Source organism: Phacochoerus africanus, chromosome 4 (genome assembly GCF_016906955.1).
Source record: "Phacochoerus africanus isolate WHEZ1 chromosome 4, ROS_Pafr_v1, whole genome shotgun sequence".
NCBI lineage: Eukaryota > Metazoa > Chordata > Mammalia > Artiodactyla > Suidae > Phacochoerus > Phacochoerus africanus.
The window spans coordinates 140124276-140141920 of NC_062547.1; the positions used below are offsets into that span (position 1 = coordinate 140124276).

Genomic DNA, 17645 nt, shown 5'->3' on the forward strand with positions numbered 1-17645 from the left:
TTCTAATATAATGTTCTTAGAAAAAAACACAGGAGTTTTCTAGTGGTCTAGTGCTTAAAGATCTGGTGCTGTCACTGCTGTGGCACAAGTTTGACCCCTGGTCCAGGAACTTCAGCCTGCCACAGGTGTGGCTGAAAAATAAAAAATGAAATCATACCCTAAGCCTCTATTTTACCTTAGTGTGATCTGCTTCACAAAATACATTTGTTCTTATAAAATTTATTTTTAAGAAATAATTTATTTCACATGCAGTTACTTAAACCCTTAGGAATTACTTTTTTCTTAAGTAGAAGCATGCCTTTTATATTAAGAGAGTTCGTGAATTGTTCTTCAAGGGCTTTAATGAGATTCTTCTACAATTGGATGATGACAAAGTTTAGGTTTGTTGGGATTATTTTTCAGCAGCCAATCAGCTAGCCAAATCTATGGGAAAAAAAACTTAAGTTAATAAACATAAATATTTTCTTCAATATAAACTATATTAATTTAAAACCTAAACAGTTTCCAAAATCACTTTAACAATAATAAGAAAATGACCCGCAAAAACTGAAACAGTAAGTTTACATTACTGTTGACAAGACTGTCAACTATAGATCCAAATTTGAAAGGAAAGTAAAACTGTCCATTCAAAGATGACATGACCTTATATACAGACATACCTTGGTTGAGTGCACTTGGAAGATGCTGCATATATATATTTTTTTTTAACGAATTGAAAGTTTTTGGCAACTCTGCATTGAGCAAGGTTATCAGCACCACTTTTCCAAGAGTATTTGCTCACTTCATGTCTTCTTGTCATATTTCGGTAATTCTCACAATATTTCAAGCCTTTTCATTATTATATTTGTTATGATGGTCTATGATCAGCGATCTTTGATGTTACTATTGCAAAGAAATCGATTTGCAGTTCCTGTTGTGGTTCAGTGGAAACAAATCTGACTACTAGCCATGAGGAAGCAGGTTAGATCCAAAGCTTCACTCAGTGGGTTAAGGATCTGGCATTGCTGGGTGCTGTGGTGAGGTCACAGACAAGGCTCGGATCTGGCATTGCTCTGACTGTGGCTTAGGCCAGTAGCTACAGCTCCAATTTGCCCCTAGCCTAAGAACCTCCATATGCTGCAGGTGTGGCCCTAAAAAGAAAAAAAAATTATGACTTATCAAAGGCTCAGATGACGGTTAGCATTTTTTTAGCAATAAAGTTTTTTGTTTGTTTCTTTCTATAGCCACACCTGCAGCATATGGAAGTTCCTGGGCCAGGGTCAAATGAGAACTGCAGATGCAGCCTAAGCAATACCAGATCTGAGCTGGATTTGCAACCTATGCCGCAGCTTTGTGGATCCTTAACATACTGAGTGAGGCCAGGGATCAAACCTGCATCCTCACAGAGACTATGTCAGGTTCTTAACCCATTGAGCCATAATGGGAAGTCCAGCAACAAAGTATCTTAAAATTAAGGTATAACAGTACCATATATAAAAGAGATAACTAACAGCAGCCTACTGTATAGCACAGGGAACTATGCTCAATATTTTGTAATAACTTATAAGGGGAAAAGAATCTGGAAAAGAATATATATGTGTGTACATGTATACATGTATGTGTGTATACTCAATCATTTTGCTGTACACTTGAAACGAACACAACATTGAACATTATAAATCAACTATATGTCAATTAAAAACAAATAAAATTAAGGTATATTCACTGTTTTTAAAGATATAACATTATTGTACACTTAATAGACTATAGTATAGTATAAACATAATTTTTTTTTTTTTTTGGTCTTTTTGTCTTTTTGCCGTTTCTTGGGCCACTCCCGCGGCATATGGAGGTTCCCAGGCTAGGGGTCTAATTGGAGCTGTAGCCTCCAGCCTATGCCAGAGCCACAGCAACGCGGGATCCGAGCCACATCTGCAACCTACACCACAGCTCACGGCAATGCAGGATCGTTAACCCACTGAGCAAGGCCAGGGACCGAACCCGCAACCTCATGGTTCCTAGTTGGATTCGTTAACCACTGCGCCACGACGGGAACTCCCATAATTTTTTTTTTAATAGCCATACCTGTGGCATATGGAAGTTTGCAGGCTAGAAGGTGAATCAGAGCTGCAGCTGCCAGCCTACACCAGAGCCACAGCAATGCCAGATCCGAGCTGCATCTATGACCTATACGGCAGTTTGTGGCAACACTGGATCCTTAACCCACTGAGTGAGGCCAGGGATCAAACACACATCCTCACAGACAGTATGTCAGGTTCTTAATCTGCTGAGCCACAATGGGAACTCCTTATAACATTTTTATTTTTGTAATGGTCACACATGAAGCATATGGAAGTTACTGGGCCAGGGATTGAATCTGAGCCACAGCTGCGACCTACACCACAGCCATGGCAGCACCAGATCTTTAACCCACTGCGCCAGACCAGGGATTAAACCTGTGCCTCTGCAGCAACATGAGCTGCTGCAGTTGGATTTTTATTTATTTATTTATTTTGCTTTTTAGGGCTGCACCTGCAGCATACGAAGTTTCTCAGGCTAGGGGTCTAATTGGAGCTACAGCTGCTGGCCACAGCCACAGCCACAGCCACATCAGATCTGAGCTACGTCTGCAACCTACACCACAGCTCACAGCAACACCAGATCCTTAACTCACCAAGTGAGGTCAGGGATTGAAACTGAAACCTCATGGTTCCTAGTTGGATTTGTTTCTGCTGTGCCATGACGGGAACTCTGGCAGTTGGATTTTTAACCCAATGTGCCACAGCAGGAATGCCAACATAACTTTTTTCAAAGAATTTTTTTTTTTTCAGCCACCCTTCGGCAAATGGTGTTCCTGGGCCAGGGATCAGATCTGAGCCGCACTTGCAACCTAGGCTACAGCTCCGGAAATGCCTGCATCCTGGCACTCCAGAGATGCCACCGATCCCACTGCACCACAGCAGGAACTCCATTCAACATACCTTTTTTGTGTGTGTGCTTTTTAGGTCTGCACCCATGGCAGATGGAGGTTCCCAGGCTAGGGGTTGAATTGGAGCTGCAGCTGCTGGCCTGTGTCGCAGCCACAGCAACGCCAGATCCAAGCTGCGTCTGTGATCTACGCCACAGCTCACGGCAATGCCGGATCCTTAACCCACCGAGCAAGGCCAGCGACTGGATCCTAGTTGGGTTTGTTAACCACTGAGCCATGAAGGGAACTCCCCAACATAACTTTTATATAAATTGGGAAACCAAAAAATGTTTGTAACTTGCTTTACTGCAATACTTGCTAAGTTGTGGTGGTCTGGAAACTAGCCTGCAATATTTCCATGATATACCTATATAGTAAAATCCCGAAGAATCTAAGAAAGCTACTAGAGCTATTAAATGAGTATGGCAGGGGTTACCACTGTGGCACAGTGGGTTAATGATCCAGCCTGTCTCTATGGAGGCACCAATTTGATCCCTGGCCCAGTGCAGTGGGTTAAGGATCCACTGAAAGGAAAAAAATAAATATGAATATAGCAAAATTATAGGTTATAAGATCAATATACAAAAATCATTTATGTATCTTTATATCAGCAATGAATGATTCAAAAAGAAAATTAAATCACTTTCATTTATAGTAGCCTTGGAAAAAATCTAGGAATAAATTTAATTAACTTATGCACCAAAATTTTAAAAATATTGCTGTAAATCCTAGGAAGCACATGAAAAGATGTTCAACATGTCACTAGGGAAATGCAAATCAAAACTACAATGATAGGCCATTTCACAACTAAAAGGATGGTTACCATCAGCAATACAAAGACAAAAGAAAGAGTTCCCTGGCAGCCTAGCAGTTAAGAATCTAGCATTGTCACTGCTGTGGCTCAGCGGTTAAGGATCTAGCATTGTCACTACTATGGCTGAAGTTGCTGCTATGGCATGGGTTTGATCCCTGGTCCAGGAACTTCTGTATACCACAGAAGCAGCCAAAAAAAAAAAAAAAGCCAAACACAACAGAAAAAAACAAGTGTTAGCCAGGACACAGAGAAATTGAAACACTCATACATAGCTAGCAGGAATGTAAAATGGTGTAACTGCTATGAAAAACAGTTTAGTGGTTACTCAAAAAGCTAAACTTAGAGTTACTTAGAAAATCCATTCTTAGGTATATAGCCCTAAGAAATGAAAACAGATACTCAAAGAGATACTTATACACCAATGTTCACTGCAAAATTATGTACAATAGCCAGAAGGTAGAAACAACCCAAGGAGTTCCTGCTGTGGTGCAGCAGAAACAATCTGACTGGCATCCATGAGGATGCAGGTTCGATCCCTGGAGGCGCTCAGTGGGTCGGCAATCTAGCGTTGCTGTGAGCTGTGGTATAGGTTGCAGATGCAGCTCGGATCCCAAGTTGCTGTGGCTGTGGTGCAGGCAGGCAGCTGCAGCTCCAATTTGACCCCTAGCCTGGGAACTTCCGTATGACGCAGGTGCTGCCCTAAAAAGCAAAAAAAAAAAAAAAAAAGAAGGAAAGAAACCCAAGTATCCATCAAGAGATGAATGGGTAAAAAAATTTGATATATACATACAATCGAATATTATTAAATCCTAAAAAGAAATGAAATTCTTTTTTTTTTTTTCGTCTTTTTGCTATTTCTTTGGGCCGCTCCTGTGGCATATGGAGGTTCCCAGGCTAGGGGTTGAATCGGAGCCGTAGCCACCAGCCTACACCAGAGCCACAGCAACGCCAGATCCGAGCCGCATCTGCAACCTACACCACAGCTCACGGCAACGCCGGATCGTTAACCCACTGAGCAAGGGCAGGGACCGAACCCTCAACCTCATGGTTCCTAGTCGGATTCGTTAACCACTGCACCACGACGGGAACTCCAGAAATGAAATTCTAATACAAATGCTACCACATGGATAAACTTTGAAAATGTTATGCTAAGTGGCATAAGCCAGGCATGAAATGAACAAATATTACATGATTCCACTTACATGATATATATCTAGAGTAGGCAAATTCATGGAAACAGAAAGTGGACTAGAGGTTACTGAAGACTGGGGGAAGGTGGTAATGGGGAGTTATTGGTTACTGGTTACAAAGTTTCTGTTAAGGATGATGAAAAAATTGGAAATAGGTAGTAATGATGACTATGCAACATTTGTGATTATAAAATGGCAAAGCTTATTAATATTTACCACCAAAAACCTAAAAAAACTGTTAAGTATATATGAAAGTACTGAAAGTAATGTTAAAAGCAATTGTTTATTGTGGTACTGTTAGAATATGCAGACCCATGTAAAGGAATACATGCCCAGATATATACTTGAATGTGTGATAAATGAGGCTTCATAAATTAATGTATGAGGACAACTAGTCAGAAAAAAAAATCAATTTAGATCTTCTTCCTATGATATATACAAAAGTAAATTCCAAATGCAGAGCAAAATTAAATACAAAATAACTAGAAAAAACGGAAGTGAATATTTAGCAAAACTTTCCATAAGATAGAACTTTCTAAACTTGGTAAAGTAAAACAATAAGAAAAAAAATCAAGGTTTGACTTATTAAATATTACTTAAAAGGCAAAACAAAAAGTTAAACAAAAAAGGAAATATTTTTGCAGCAAATAAGACAAAGGTTGATGTAACGAATATATAAAGAATTCTTACACCTTTCCTTCTCAAACTATTACAAAAAAATGCTTCCAAACTCATTCTTTGAGGTCAGCATTACCCTGACACCAAAACCAAACAAAAACAACACCTAAAAAGAAGAGTATATAGCCTGGGAACCTCCACATGCTGCGGGAGTGGTCCTAGAAAAGGCAAAAAAGACAAAATAATAATAATAATAATTGGAGTTCCCGTCGTGGCGCAGTGGTTAACGAATCCGACTAGGAACCATGAGGTTGAGGGTTCGGTCCCTGCCCTTGCTCAGTGGGTTAACGATCCGGCGTTGCCGTGAGCTGTGGTGTAGGTTGCAGACGTGGCTTGGATCCCGTGTTGCTGTGGCTGTGGCATAGCCCGGTGGCTACAGCTCCGATTCAACCGATTAGACCCCTAGCCTGGGAACCTCCATGTGCTGTGGGAGCAGCCCAAGAAATGGCGAAAAGACAAAAACAAACAAAAACAAAAGAAGAGTATAGGCCAGTATCACTAATGAATATAAATGCAAAAATCCTCAACAAAACATTAGAGAAATCAGAGGTGCCTAATGGCTCAGGACGTTAAGGATCTGGTGCTGTCACTGCTGTGGTCTGGGTTTGAACACTGGCCTGGGAATTTCTGTATGCCACAGGTGCAGCCAAAAAAAAAAAAAAGAAAGAAAGAAAGAGAAAGAAAGAAAACCATTAGAAAACTGAGTTTAATAATATCTTTTAAAAAATCATGCACCATGATCAAATGGGATTTATCCCAGGGATGCAAACAATGGTTCAATATCTGCAAATCAATGTGATATACCGCATTAACAAAGTGAAGATAAAAACAATATGGTCATCTCAATAGATGGAGAAAAAGCTGTTCACAAAATTCAACATAGATTTACAATAAAATACTCAACCAAATGGGTATAGAGGGAATATACCTAAACTAATAAAGACCTATTTGACAAGCCCATAGCTAATACCATACAAGATTACCCACTTAAAAAAAAAAGAATGTCCACTTTTACCACTTTCATTCAGCATAGTGTTAAAAGTCCTAGCCACAGCAATCAGGCAAAAAAAAAAAAAGGAAAAAAAGAAATAGAAGTTCCTGTTGTGGCTCAGCAGGTTAAGAACCTGACACAAGGGTCCATGAAGATGCAGGTTCATTGTCTGGACTCGCAAAGTGGGTTGGGGATCCAGCATTGCCACAGGCTGTGGCATGGGTCACAGAAGCGGCTTGGATCAGGCAGTGCTATGGCTGCGGCATAGGGCAGTGGCTATGGCTCTGATTCAACCCCTGGCCTAGGAGCTTCCATATGCTACAGGGTCAGCTGTAAAAAGAAAAAATGAACAAACAAATAAATAAAAGGAACCCAAATAGGAAAGGGGAAGTAAAACTGTCACTGTTTGAAGATGACATGATACTATATAGAGAAAATCCTAAAGACACCACCTAAAAAACATTAGAAGTAATAAATGAATTCAGTGAAAATACATAACACAAATTTAATACAAAAATTTGTTGTGCTTCTACATACTAACAATGAACTAACAAAAAGAGAATTTAAAACAAAAAACCCAAACAACCTAATTGAAAAATGGGCAGAAAAACTAAATAGACATTTCTCAAAAGACATACAGATGGCCAACAAGCACATGAAAAGATGCTCAACATTGTTAATTATTAGAAAAATGCAAATCAAAACTACTAGGCAGTACTATTACCTTACACCACTCAGAATGGACATCATTAGAAAGTCTGCAAATAACAAATGCTGGAAAGACTGCAGAGAAAAAGGAACCCTCCTACAGTGTTGGTGGGAATGTAAACTTGTACAGTCACTATGGAAAATAGTATAGAGAGTCCTCAGAGTTACTATTATGAGCCAGCAATCCCACTCCTGGGCATATATCTCAACAAAACTATAATGCAAAGATACATGCACCCCAATGTTCATAGCAGCACTATTCACAATAGCCAAGACATGGAAACAATGGAAATGTCCATCAAGAGATGATGGATAAAAAAATGTGGTACAGGAGTTCCTGCTGTGGCACAGCAGAAACGAATAGTACCTGAGGACACGGGTTCAATCCCTGGCCTTGCTCAGTGCATCGGGGATGTTGCAGTGAGCTGTGGTATAGGTCACAGCTCGGATCTGGCATTGCTGTGGCGTACGCCAGCAGCTATAGCTCTGATTCAACCCCTTGCCTGGGAACCTCCATATGCTGCGGGTGCGGCCCTAAAAAGCAAAAAATAAATAAATAAATAAATAAGGTACATATATATACAATAGAATACTACTCCACCATAACAAAAATGCCATTTGCAGCAACATGGATGCAACTACAGATTATAGTACTAGGTGAAGTAAGTCAGAGAAAGACAAATACCATGTGATATCACTTATATGTGGAATCTAAAAAACAACACAAACGAACCTATCTACGAAACAGAAAGAGATACACAGAAGTAGAGAACAAACTTGTAGTTGCCAGGGGTAAGGGGTTGGGAAAGAGATGGAGTGGGATAGCACAGGGAACTATATTCAATATCCTATCATGGAAAAGAATATTAACTTTAAAAACTGAATTACTTTGCTGTACAGCAGAAACTAACACAACATTCTAAATTATGCTTCAATAAAAAAGAGAGAAATTAAGAAATCAATCATGTTTATGAATGCGTAACACACAAACAAAAAACTTAAGAATATACCTAATTAAGAACATTGTAAGTCAACTATAACAAGACAGAATAAGTCTAATTAAGGAGGTAAAAGACCTGTAGTCAGAAAGATATAACCCACTGACGAAAGAAATAAAAGACATAAACAAATGGAAAGATATGCCACGCTCATGGATTAGAAGAATTATTATTGGAGTTCCCATTGTGGCTCAGTGGTAATGAACCAGACTAGTATCCATGAGGATGCAGGTTTGATTCCTGGACCTGCTCAATGGGTTAAGGGTCTGGCATTGCTGTGAACTGTGATGTAGGTTGAAGACAGGGCTCAGATCCTGCATTGATGTGGTGTAGGCTAGCAGCTGTAGCTCCAATTAGAGCCCTAGCCTGGGAACTTCCACATGCTGCAGGTGCAGCCCTAAAGAAGCCAAAAAAAAAAAAAAATTATTTTTTAAAATGACCACACCATTCCAGACAGTCTAATGATTAAATGCAATTCCTATCAAAATAACCACAGCATTTCTCACAGAACTAGGAAAAAAACCATTCTAAAATTTGGAAACACAAAAGACCCTGAATAACCAAAACAATTTTGAGATAGAACAACAAAGCTGGAGGCATCACAGGCCCTGATTTCAAATGTACAGTAACCAAAACAGTATGGTACTTGCACAAAAACAGACATATAGATCAATGAAACAGAATAGAAAGCCCAGAAATGAACCCACACTTAAATGGTCAATTAATATATGTAAAAAGAGCAAAACATATGATAGGGAAAAGGCAATCTCTTCAGTAAGTGGTTCTGTGAAAACTGAATAGCTACATGCAAAAAAATCAAACTAGGCTACTCCATCACACCATATACAAAAATAAACTAAAAACAGATTAGACTTAAATATAGACAGGAAACTATAAAACTCCTAGAAGAGAATACAAGCAGTATGTGCTTTGACATTGGTCTTTGCTATATGTTTTTGCATACCTACTCAGGAAAGGAAAACAAAAGCGAAAAAAAAAAAAAAAACCCAAAAAACAAAAGGACCACATAAAACAAAGGAAAACTATCAGCAGAAATAAAAGGCAGCCTACTTAATGGGAAAATATATTTCCAAATGATATATCTGATGAGGTTAATATTCAAAATATACAAGGAACTCATACAACTCAACATCAAAAAAAATTTTTAAGTGAATTTAAAAATGGGCAGAGGACCTGAATAGACATTTTTCCAAAGAAGATAGATAAGACATATGCAAAGATGCACAAAATCACTAATCATCAGGGAAATGACAAGCAAAACCACAATGAGATATTACCTCACATCAATCAGAACGGCTAGGAAGTTCCCGTGTGGCACAGAGGGTTAAGGACCTGGTGGTGCCACAGTTGTGGCACAGGCCACAACTGTGACTCCAGTTTGATCTCTGGGCCTGGGAACTTCCACATGCCATGGGTGCAGCCAAAAAACAATAACAAAAAATCAGAATGCCTATTATCAAGAAGACAACTAGTAACAAGTGTTGGCAAAGATATGGTGAAGAGGCAATCCTGGTGCACTGTTGGTGGGAATACAAACCGTTACAGTCACCGTAGAAAGCAATATGTAGGTTTGTCAAAAAATTACAAACTACCATATGATCCATCAATTATACTTTTGGGTATTTCTCTGAAGAAAACAAAAACATTAATTTGAAAAGATATATGCACCCCTGTGTTCACTTCAGCATTATTTACAACAGCCAAGATGTGGAAGCAATCTAAGTGTTTGTCAGTAGATGAATAGCTTTAAAAAATATGAAAAAATATATATATACACACACATATATATATATACACACTGGAATATTAGTCATAAAAAAGAAATTTTGTTATTTGCAATAACATGGATGAACATAGAAGGTGTTATGCTAAGTAAAATAAGGTAAAGAAAATAGCATATGATTTTACTTATATGTGGAATCTAAAAATAAACAAATAAACAAATACAACAAAACAGTACAGAGTAAACAAACACAACAAAACAGAAACAGAGTCACAAAGAACAAACAGGAGGATGCCAGAGAGGAGGGGGTAGGAGATGAAGAAAAGAGGTGAAGGATATTAAGAAGTAACAAATTTCGAAGTTCCCATGGTGGTGCAGCATCAGAAAAGAATCCAACTAGGAACCATAAGTTGCAGATTCCATCCCTGACCTCGCTCATTGGGTTAAGGATTCAGTGTTGCTGTGAGCTGTGGTGTAGGTTGCAGACGTGGCTTTAATCTGATGTTGCTGTGGCTGTGGCATAGGCCAGCAGCTGTAGCTCCAATTAGACCCCTAGCCTGGGAACCTCCACATGCTGCGGGTGCAGCCCTAAAAAAAAAAAAGTAACAAATTTCCAGTTACAAAACAAATGAGTCATGAAGATGAAATGCATAGCAAGGGGAATATAGTCAATAATATAATAATTTTTGATTGGAATACAAAATGGTTTAACCACTACAAAAAGTAATTTGGCAATATTTATCCAAATTAAAAATGCACATATCAAAAATATCAAAATAACATTCTTTTGGGGAGTTCTTATGTGGCACAGCAGGTTAAAGATCCAGTATTGTCACTGCAGAGGTTTGGGTTGCTGCTGTGGCACGAATTTGACCTCTGACCCACGTGCGATGGGTGGGGCCAAAAGAAGTAACATTCTTTTGACTCAGTATTTCCATTTGGAGTAATTTATTCTACAGATATATTGTATACTGACAAATGAATGAAGACAGGGTAATAATCTGTAGTAACAAAAGAGTGGAAACAACCTAAACGACCATCTATATGTGACTAATTAATAAATTGTAGAAGATCCATAATACAGAATGCCATAAGCTGTTCTTTTAAAATGGGGCAATTTTGTTTGTTATGCTATTTAATAATTTATAACATATATTAAGTAAATAAGGCAAAAAAGTGTCAAATAATGTGCATAATAACTAGCATTTGTATTTGTCTGTTTTTTTTCCTTTTGGCCCTGCCCATGGCATGCATAAGTTCCCAGGCCAGGCGGGGGGCATTCCTGGGCCAGGGTTCAAACCCGTGCCATAGTAGTAACCCAAGTCACAGCAGTGATAATGCTGTATCCTTAACACACTGAACCACCAGGAAACTCCTGTATGTGTTTTTAAGTTCATACAAATATATATGCTTATTTATGTATAGATTTTCCCTGCAAGGTTATACTAGAGACTGGTAACAGTAATTGACTCCAAAGAGTATAACTGGGTGGCTGAGGAACAGGAATGGAAAAGAGAGTTACTTTTCACTATATATTATTTTAGAAATTTTAGATTTTATACCATATTCAAACACTGTTCATTCAAAAAATTAAACAGTTAAAAAATAAAGTCAGTCCTTTAAGGGTCAAAATAATTTTAATTTCATGTTTTGAAATATAATTTGACTTGTGATCTCTTTCCAAATAAAATAATTGTAATGTGCGTAAAATTTTATATCAAAGATATTTATTGTTACAGTATTTATAACTGCAAGCAGCAAAAGTATGGTAAAGGTAACAAAAGAAATATCATGTAATTATTAAAATAATCTTTATAAAATATATACTTAAACACAGCAATATTAACTTTCCCTCATGGCCTAGCATGTTAAGGATCTGGCATTGTCACTGCTATGGCTCAAGTCACTGCTGTAGTGTGGGTTTAATCCCTACCTTGGCCTGGGAACTTGGGCATGCCATGGGCACAGACCAAAAAAAAAAAAAAAAGTGTATGTGTGTGTAGCAGTATTTATGGGATGTGTTTATATACAGTCATATAAAAAATACAACCTGAGGAAAGGAAAAAAAAAAAACACAAGACTGGATTAGCTTCATTGGAGACACAGGCTTTAAAAAACCAAACAAACCAGGAGTTCCCTCTGTGGCACAGTGGGTTGAGAACCTGACTGCAGCAGTTTGGGTTGCTGCAGAGTCAGGGTTCAATCCTTGTCCCAGAGTAGTGGGTTAAAGGATCCCGTGTTGCCTCAGGGTGCAGCACAGGTCGAAGCTATGGCTCAGATTCAATCTCTGGCCTTGGAACTTCATACACAGTGGATGTGGCCATTAAAAAACAAAACAAAAAACAGTAACAGCAGCAGATAATGTATAAGGACTTAATGCACAGGCACTTTGACTAAGAATTTCATATGCATTTATACTTTTAATCACAATGTCTCTGCTAGGTAGGTATATACTCATAAATATATCTACATCTTACTGATAAGAATACAGAGACTCAGAGAAAAGTTAGGTGTCTGGTGTCAGAATTGAATCCAGGCAAGATGACTTAAATGGAATGAGGACTATTTCTTTTTCTTCTTTACATTTTTCAGTAGTTTCAGGTTTTTCACTAAATAAAAATATATTATTTTCACAATGAGAAAGTGTTATTAAAGAAATAATCTGTCAATATTTTTATTTTTGGTAAAAGTGATAATGTTAGCGGGAAAGATTAAGTCTTTTGTCTTCAGAGGGGATTCCCTTCCACAATGCTAACAAAGGCTAGAGACACTGTTTTGGTAGGGCTGGTACTAAAATAACCTTCCCTGACTACCTCTGAGGCTCTTCAAATAGGTGAAAGCATATGTCAAGAGGGATCCAGGCTGACATTTGGCCTTGGACAATCATTCTAGGTCCCCATACACAACGATTCTTCCACCTGAATGAGCACCATTGAGGCATCTAGGGATGTGAATGTGTTTTCTAGATTAAAAAATATTAAACATGATTCAAGTATATATGGAATTTTATCATTTGATTATATAAATTACACACAGAAACAATGTTCAGCAATTACAGGATGCAGTGACTGAAAATGCACTTAGGAAGAATGTTTTGTTTTTGTTTCTTTTTTGGTCACCCCATGGCATATGGAGTTCCTGCGCTAAGGATCAGATCCAAGCCATAGCTGCGACCTAAGGCACAGCTGTGGCAATGCCAGATGCTTAACCCAGTATGCCAGGCTGGGGACTGTGGGGACTGAACATACATTCCAGTGCTCCCAAGACTCTACCAATCCCATTGCGCCACAGCAGGAACTCCAGGAAGAATGTTTTTTAAGAGTTAAAACAGCAAGAAGGGAGTGGGACAGACTGGGAGTTTGGGGTTAGTAGATGCAAACTACTGCATTTAAAGTGGATAAGCAATGAGATCCTGCTGTATAGCACAGGGAAATATATCTAATCACTTGTGATGGAACTTGATGGAGGATAATGTGAGAAAGAGAATGCAGGAGTTCCCATCGTGGAGCAGCAGAAACGAATTCAACTAGGAACCGTGAGGTTGCAGATTCAATCCCTGGCCTCGCCCAGTGGGTTAAGGATCCGGCATTGCCGTGAGCTGTGATGTAGGTCAAGACGCGGCTCCGATCTGGCATTGCTGTGGCTGTGGCGGAGGCAGCAGCTATAGCTCTGATTAGACCCCTAGCATGGGAACCTCCATATGCTGAGGGTGCAGCCCTAAAAAGACAAAAGGCCAAAAAAAATAAAGAGAATGCATATATAGGTATAACTGGGTTACTTTGCTGTACAGCAGAAACTGACAGAACATTGTAAATCAACTATAGTTTAAAAATTAAAAAAAAATCAAGAAAATAAGTACAGTTAATCCTTGAGCAAGATGGGTTTGAACTGCAGGGGTCTACTTACATGCGGATGTTTTTCAATAGTAAATACTGCAGTACTACACAATCTACAAATGGCTGAACCTGAGATGAAGAATTGCACATACAGGAGAACAGATGTTACAAGGACCTACTGTAAATTATATGCCAGATTTTTGACTGTGCAGAGGGTCAGTGCCCCAGCCCTGACTCTTACTCGAGGCTCAACTATAATAAAAAATTATACATAAGGAAGTATCTAAAATGTATGTAAAATAGTTTAAGTGACTCTCAATATGTCTCCAAGAATACAACACTTTAACTATGAAAATTATAGACAATATTCTTCAGTATGAATAAAAAGATTTCTTACTAAAGGATCTGCTGGTTTTTGCTTACAAAGCTCTGTAAGTCCTTCAAGCAGAGTTGGTATTACATACAAATTTAAATAGTCCTTTGCAGCTTGTCCAACTGGAATGGGCTCAGTGATCACTGCAAATACAAATGCATTCCCATTAAGCTAACATAAATGATGGAATATTATGCAGTCATTAAAAAGGACACCTTTAAAGAAATTTTAGTGGCGTGAGAAATACTTAGTTTTTCTTTTTTAAGGAAATAGAACTAGACACAGTTTAATAGCTTGTTCAAAAACATACAAACAGGAGTTCCCGCTGTGGCGCAGTGGTTAACAAATCCGACTAGGAACCATGAGGTTGCAGGTTCGATCCCTGGCCTTGCTCAGTGGGTTGAGGATCTGGCGTTGCTGTGAGCTGTGGTGTGGGTTGAGATGTGGTTTGGATCCCTCGTTGCTGTGGCTTGTGGCATAGGCCGGTGGCTGCAGATCCAATTGGACCCCTAGCCTGGGAATCTCCATATGCTGTGGGAAGTGGCCCTAGAAAAAGGCAAAAACAAAACAAAACAAAAACCATACAAACACATATAAAAACCTACTCATAAGACTGGCAAAATGCATCAAAATGCTAATGGTGCTCCTACATAAGATTTTGATTATGTTTTCAACAATATCCATTTCCGCATTTCCATGGTTTTTTTTTTACAGTAAACATTACAACAGAAATGTTATAAAAATATGAATTATGTTAAAATCTAGGAGATTAATTCCTTACAAAAACCCATCAACAAATTTGATGGCACTTTTCAAAATGGTACAGGATCAACAGTGAATAATAGGTGGTTCTTGCTCTTATAGTCTATAGTTAGACTAATGAATACACACATAAAACATATTTCAATTATATAGTATGCATCAATATTCCTGCTCTTGGAGTTTCCCTCATGGCGCAGTGGTTAACAAATCCGACTAGGAACCATGAGGTTGCAGGTTCAATCCCTGGCCTTGCTCAATGGGTTAAGGATCTGGCGTTGCAGTGAGCTGTGGTGTAGGTTGCAGATGCGGCTCGGATCCCTCATTGCTGTGCGACTCGGATCCCGTGTTGCTGTGGCCTTGGCGTAGGCCAGCTGCTACAGCTCTGATTAGACCCCTAGCCCGGGAACCTCCATATGCCGCAGGAGCAGCCCAAGAAATGGCAAAAAAAAAGGACCAAAAAACACCAATTTTTTTTTTTTAATTTTTTTGCTTTTTATGGCCACACTCACAGCATATGGAAGTTCCCAGGCTAAGGGTCCAATCAGAGCTACAGCCTCCGTCCTATACCACAGCCACAGTAACATGGGATCCGAGCCATGTCTGTGACCTACACCACAGCTCATAGCAACGCCGGATCCTTAAACCACCGAGCGAGGCCAGGAATCGAACCTGCATCATCATGGATACTCGACAGATTTGTTTCTGCCGCACCACAATGGGAACTCCTCTGTACGTTCCATATTAAAACCGTATTTGTCATTGTTCACTCTTCTCAGGTCCTTTATAGCATTTTAAAAATGCACCTGTTGTGGTGCAGTGGAAATGAATCTTTTTTTTAAATTTATTTTTATTTTTTATTTTCCCACTGTACAGCAAGAGGGTCAGGTTATCCTTACATGTATACATTACAATTACATTTTTTTCCCCACCCTTTCTTCTGTTGCAACATGAGTATCTAGACAAAGTTCTCAATGCTATTCAGTAGGATCTCCTTGTAAATCTATTCTAAGTTGTGTCTGATAAGCCCAAGCTCCCGATCCCTCCCACTCCCTCCCCCTCCCATCAGGCAGCCACAAGTCTCTTCTCCAAGTCCATGATTTTCTTTTCTGAGGAGATGTTCATTTGTGCTGGACATTAGATTCCAGTTATAAGTGCTATCATATGGTATTTGTCTTTGTCTTTCTGGCTCATTTCACTCAGGATGAGATTCTCTAGTTCCATCCATGTTGCTGCAAATGGCATTATGTCATTCTTTTTGATGGCTGAGTAGTATTCCATTGTGTATATATACCACCTCTTCCGAATCCAATCCTCTGTCGATGGACATTTGGGTTGTTTCCATGTCTTGGCTATTGTGAATAGTGCTGCAATGAACATGCGGGTGCACGTGTCTCTTTTAAGTAGAGTTTTGTCCGGATAGATGGGAAACGAATCTGACTAGGAACCATGAGGTCATGGGTTCAATCCCCGGCCTCGTTCAGTGGGTTAAGGATCCAGAGTTGCTCTGAGCTGTGGTGTAGGTCACAGACACAGCTTGGATCTGGCGTTGCTGTGGCTGTGGCGTAGGCTGGTGGCTGCAGCTCTGATTAGACCCCTAGCCTGGGAACCTCCATATGCTGCCAGTGCGGCCCTAAAAAAAGCAAAAGAAAAAAAAAGAAAAAAAGAAAATCCCATTAGGTTACTCCCATCCTTAAAATGCTTTATCGATTCCTCATTGCCCTTATAGTCAAGACAAAATTCCACACAATTGCCCACAGATTATACTATGTGATGTCTATTTACCTCTCCAGACTTAGTTTCTCATTCAAATCTTTCAGTTTACAGAATATGCTACGACTATGCACTTGCGCTTCCTTATGCTAGAATGCTCTTCCCTTTCTCAGGTTAACCACGACTTAATTCTTGGATCTTAGCTACAATGTCACTTCCTCAGTCAGGGCTATCTTATAGTTTCTCAAGATACCTTCTTTTTTTTAAAATCCAGTTACCTTAAAAAAATTTTTGTTATAGTTGATTTATAATGTGCTGTCAATTTCTGCTGTACAGCAAAGTGACCCATTTATCCATTTATATACATTCCTTTTTTTCACATTATCCTCCATCATGTTCCACACAAGTGATTAGATCTAGTTGCCTGTGGTATATTGCAGGGTCTCATTGCTTTTCCACTCCAAAGCAAACTCCCAACCCATTCCACTCCCCCCTCCACCCCCTGGCAACCATAAGTCTGTTCTCCAGTTCCATAAGTTTCTTTTCTATAGATAGGTTCATTTGTGCCATATATTAGATTCCAGATATAAGTGATATCGTATGGTATTTGTCTCTTTCTGACTTAACTTCACTTAGTATGAGAGTCTCTAGTTCCATTCATGTTGCTGCAAATGGCATTATTTTGTTCTTTTTAATGGCTGAGTAGTATTTCATTGTGTATATGTACATCTTTTTAATCCATTCATCTGTTGTTGGACACTTGGTTTGTTTCCATGTCTTGGCTATTGTGAATAGTGCTGCAATGACCATAGGGGTGCATGTACTTTTTCAATGAAAGTTTTGTCTGGATATATGCCCAAGAGTGGAATTGCTGGATCATATGGTAGTTCTATA

General features: G+C 39.0%; 1 protein-coding gene across 1 annotated transcript in view; it reads right to left on the minus strand.

Moving 5' to 3' along the window:
• Window positions 1–148: 148 nt before the first annotated feature.
• Window positions 149–17645, minus strand: part of NME5 (NME/NM23 family member 5) — a 34017-nt gene continuing 16520 nt past the window's right edge. Inside the window, exons 5-6 of the mRNA XM_047774498.1 lie at window positions 14304–14422; window positions 149–423 (exon numbers count right to left, since the gene is read on the minus strand). Of these exons, the coding sequence (XP_047630454.1) occupies window positions 340–423; window positions 14304–14422 (203 nt within the window). The 3' untranslated portion in view covers window positions 149–339. The remainder of the gene's footprint in view (window positions 424–14303; window positions 14423–17645) is intronic.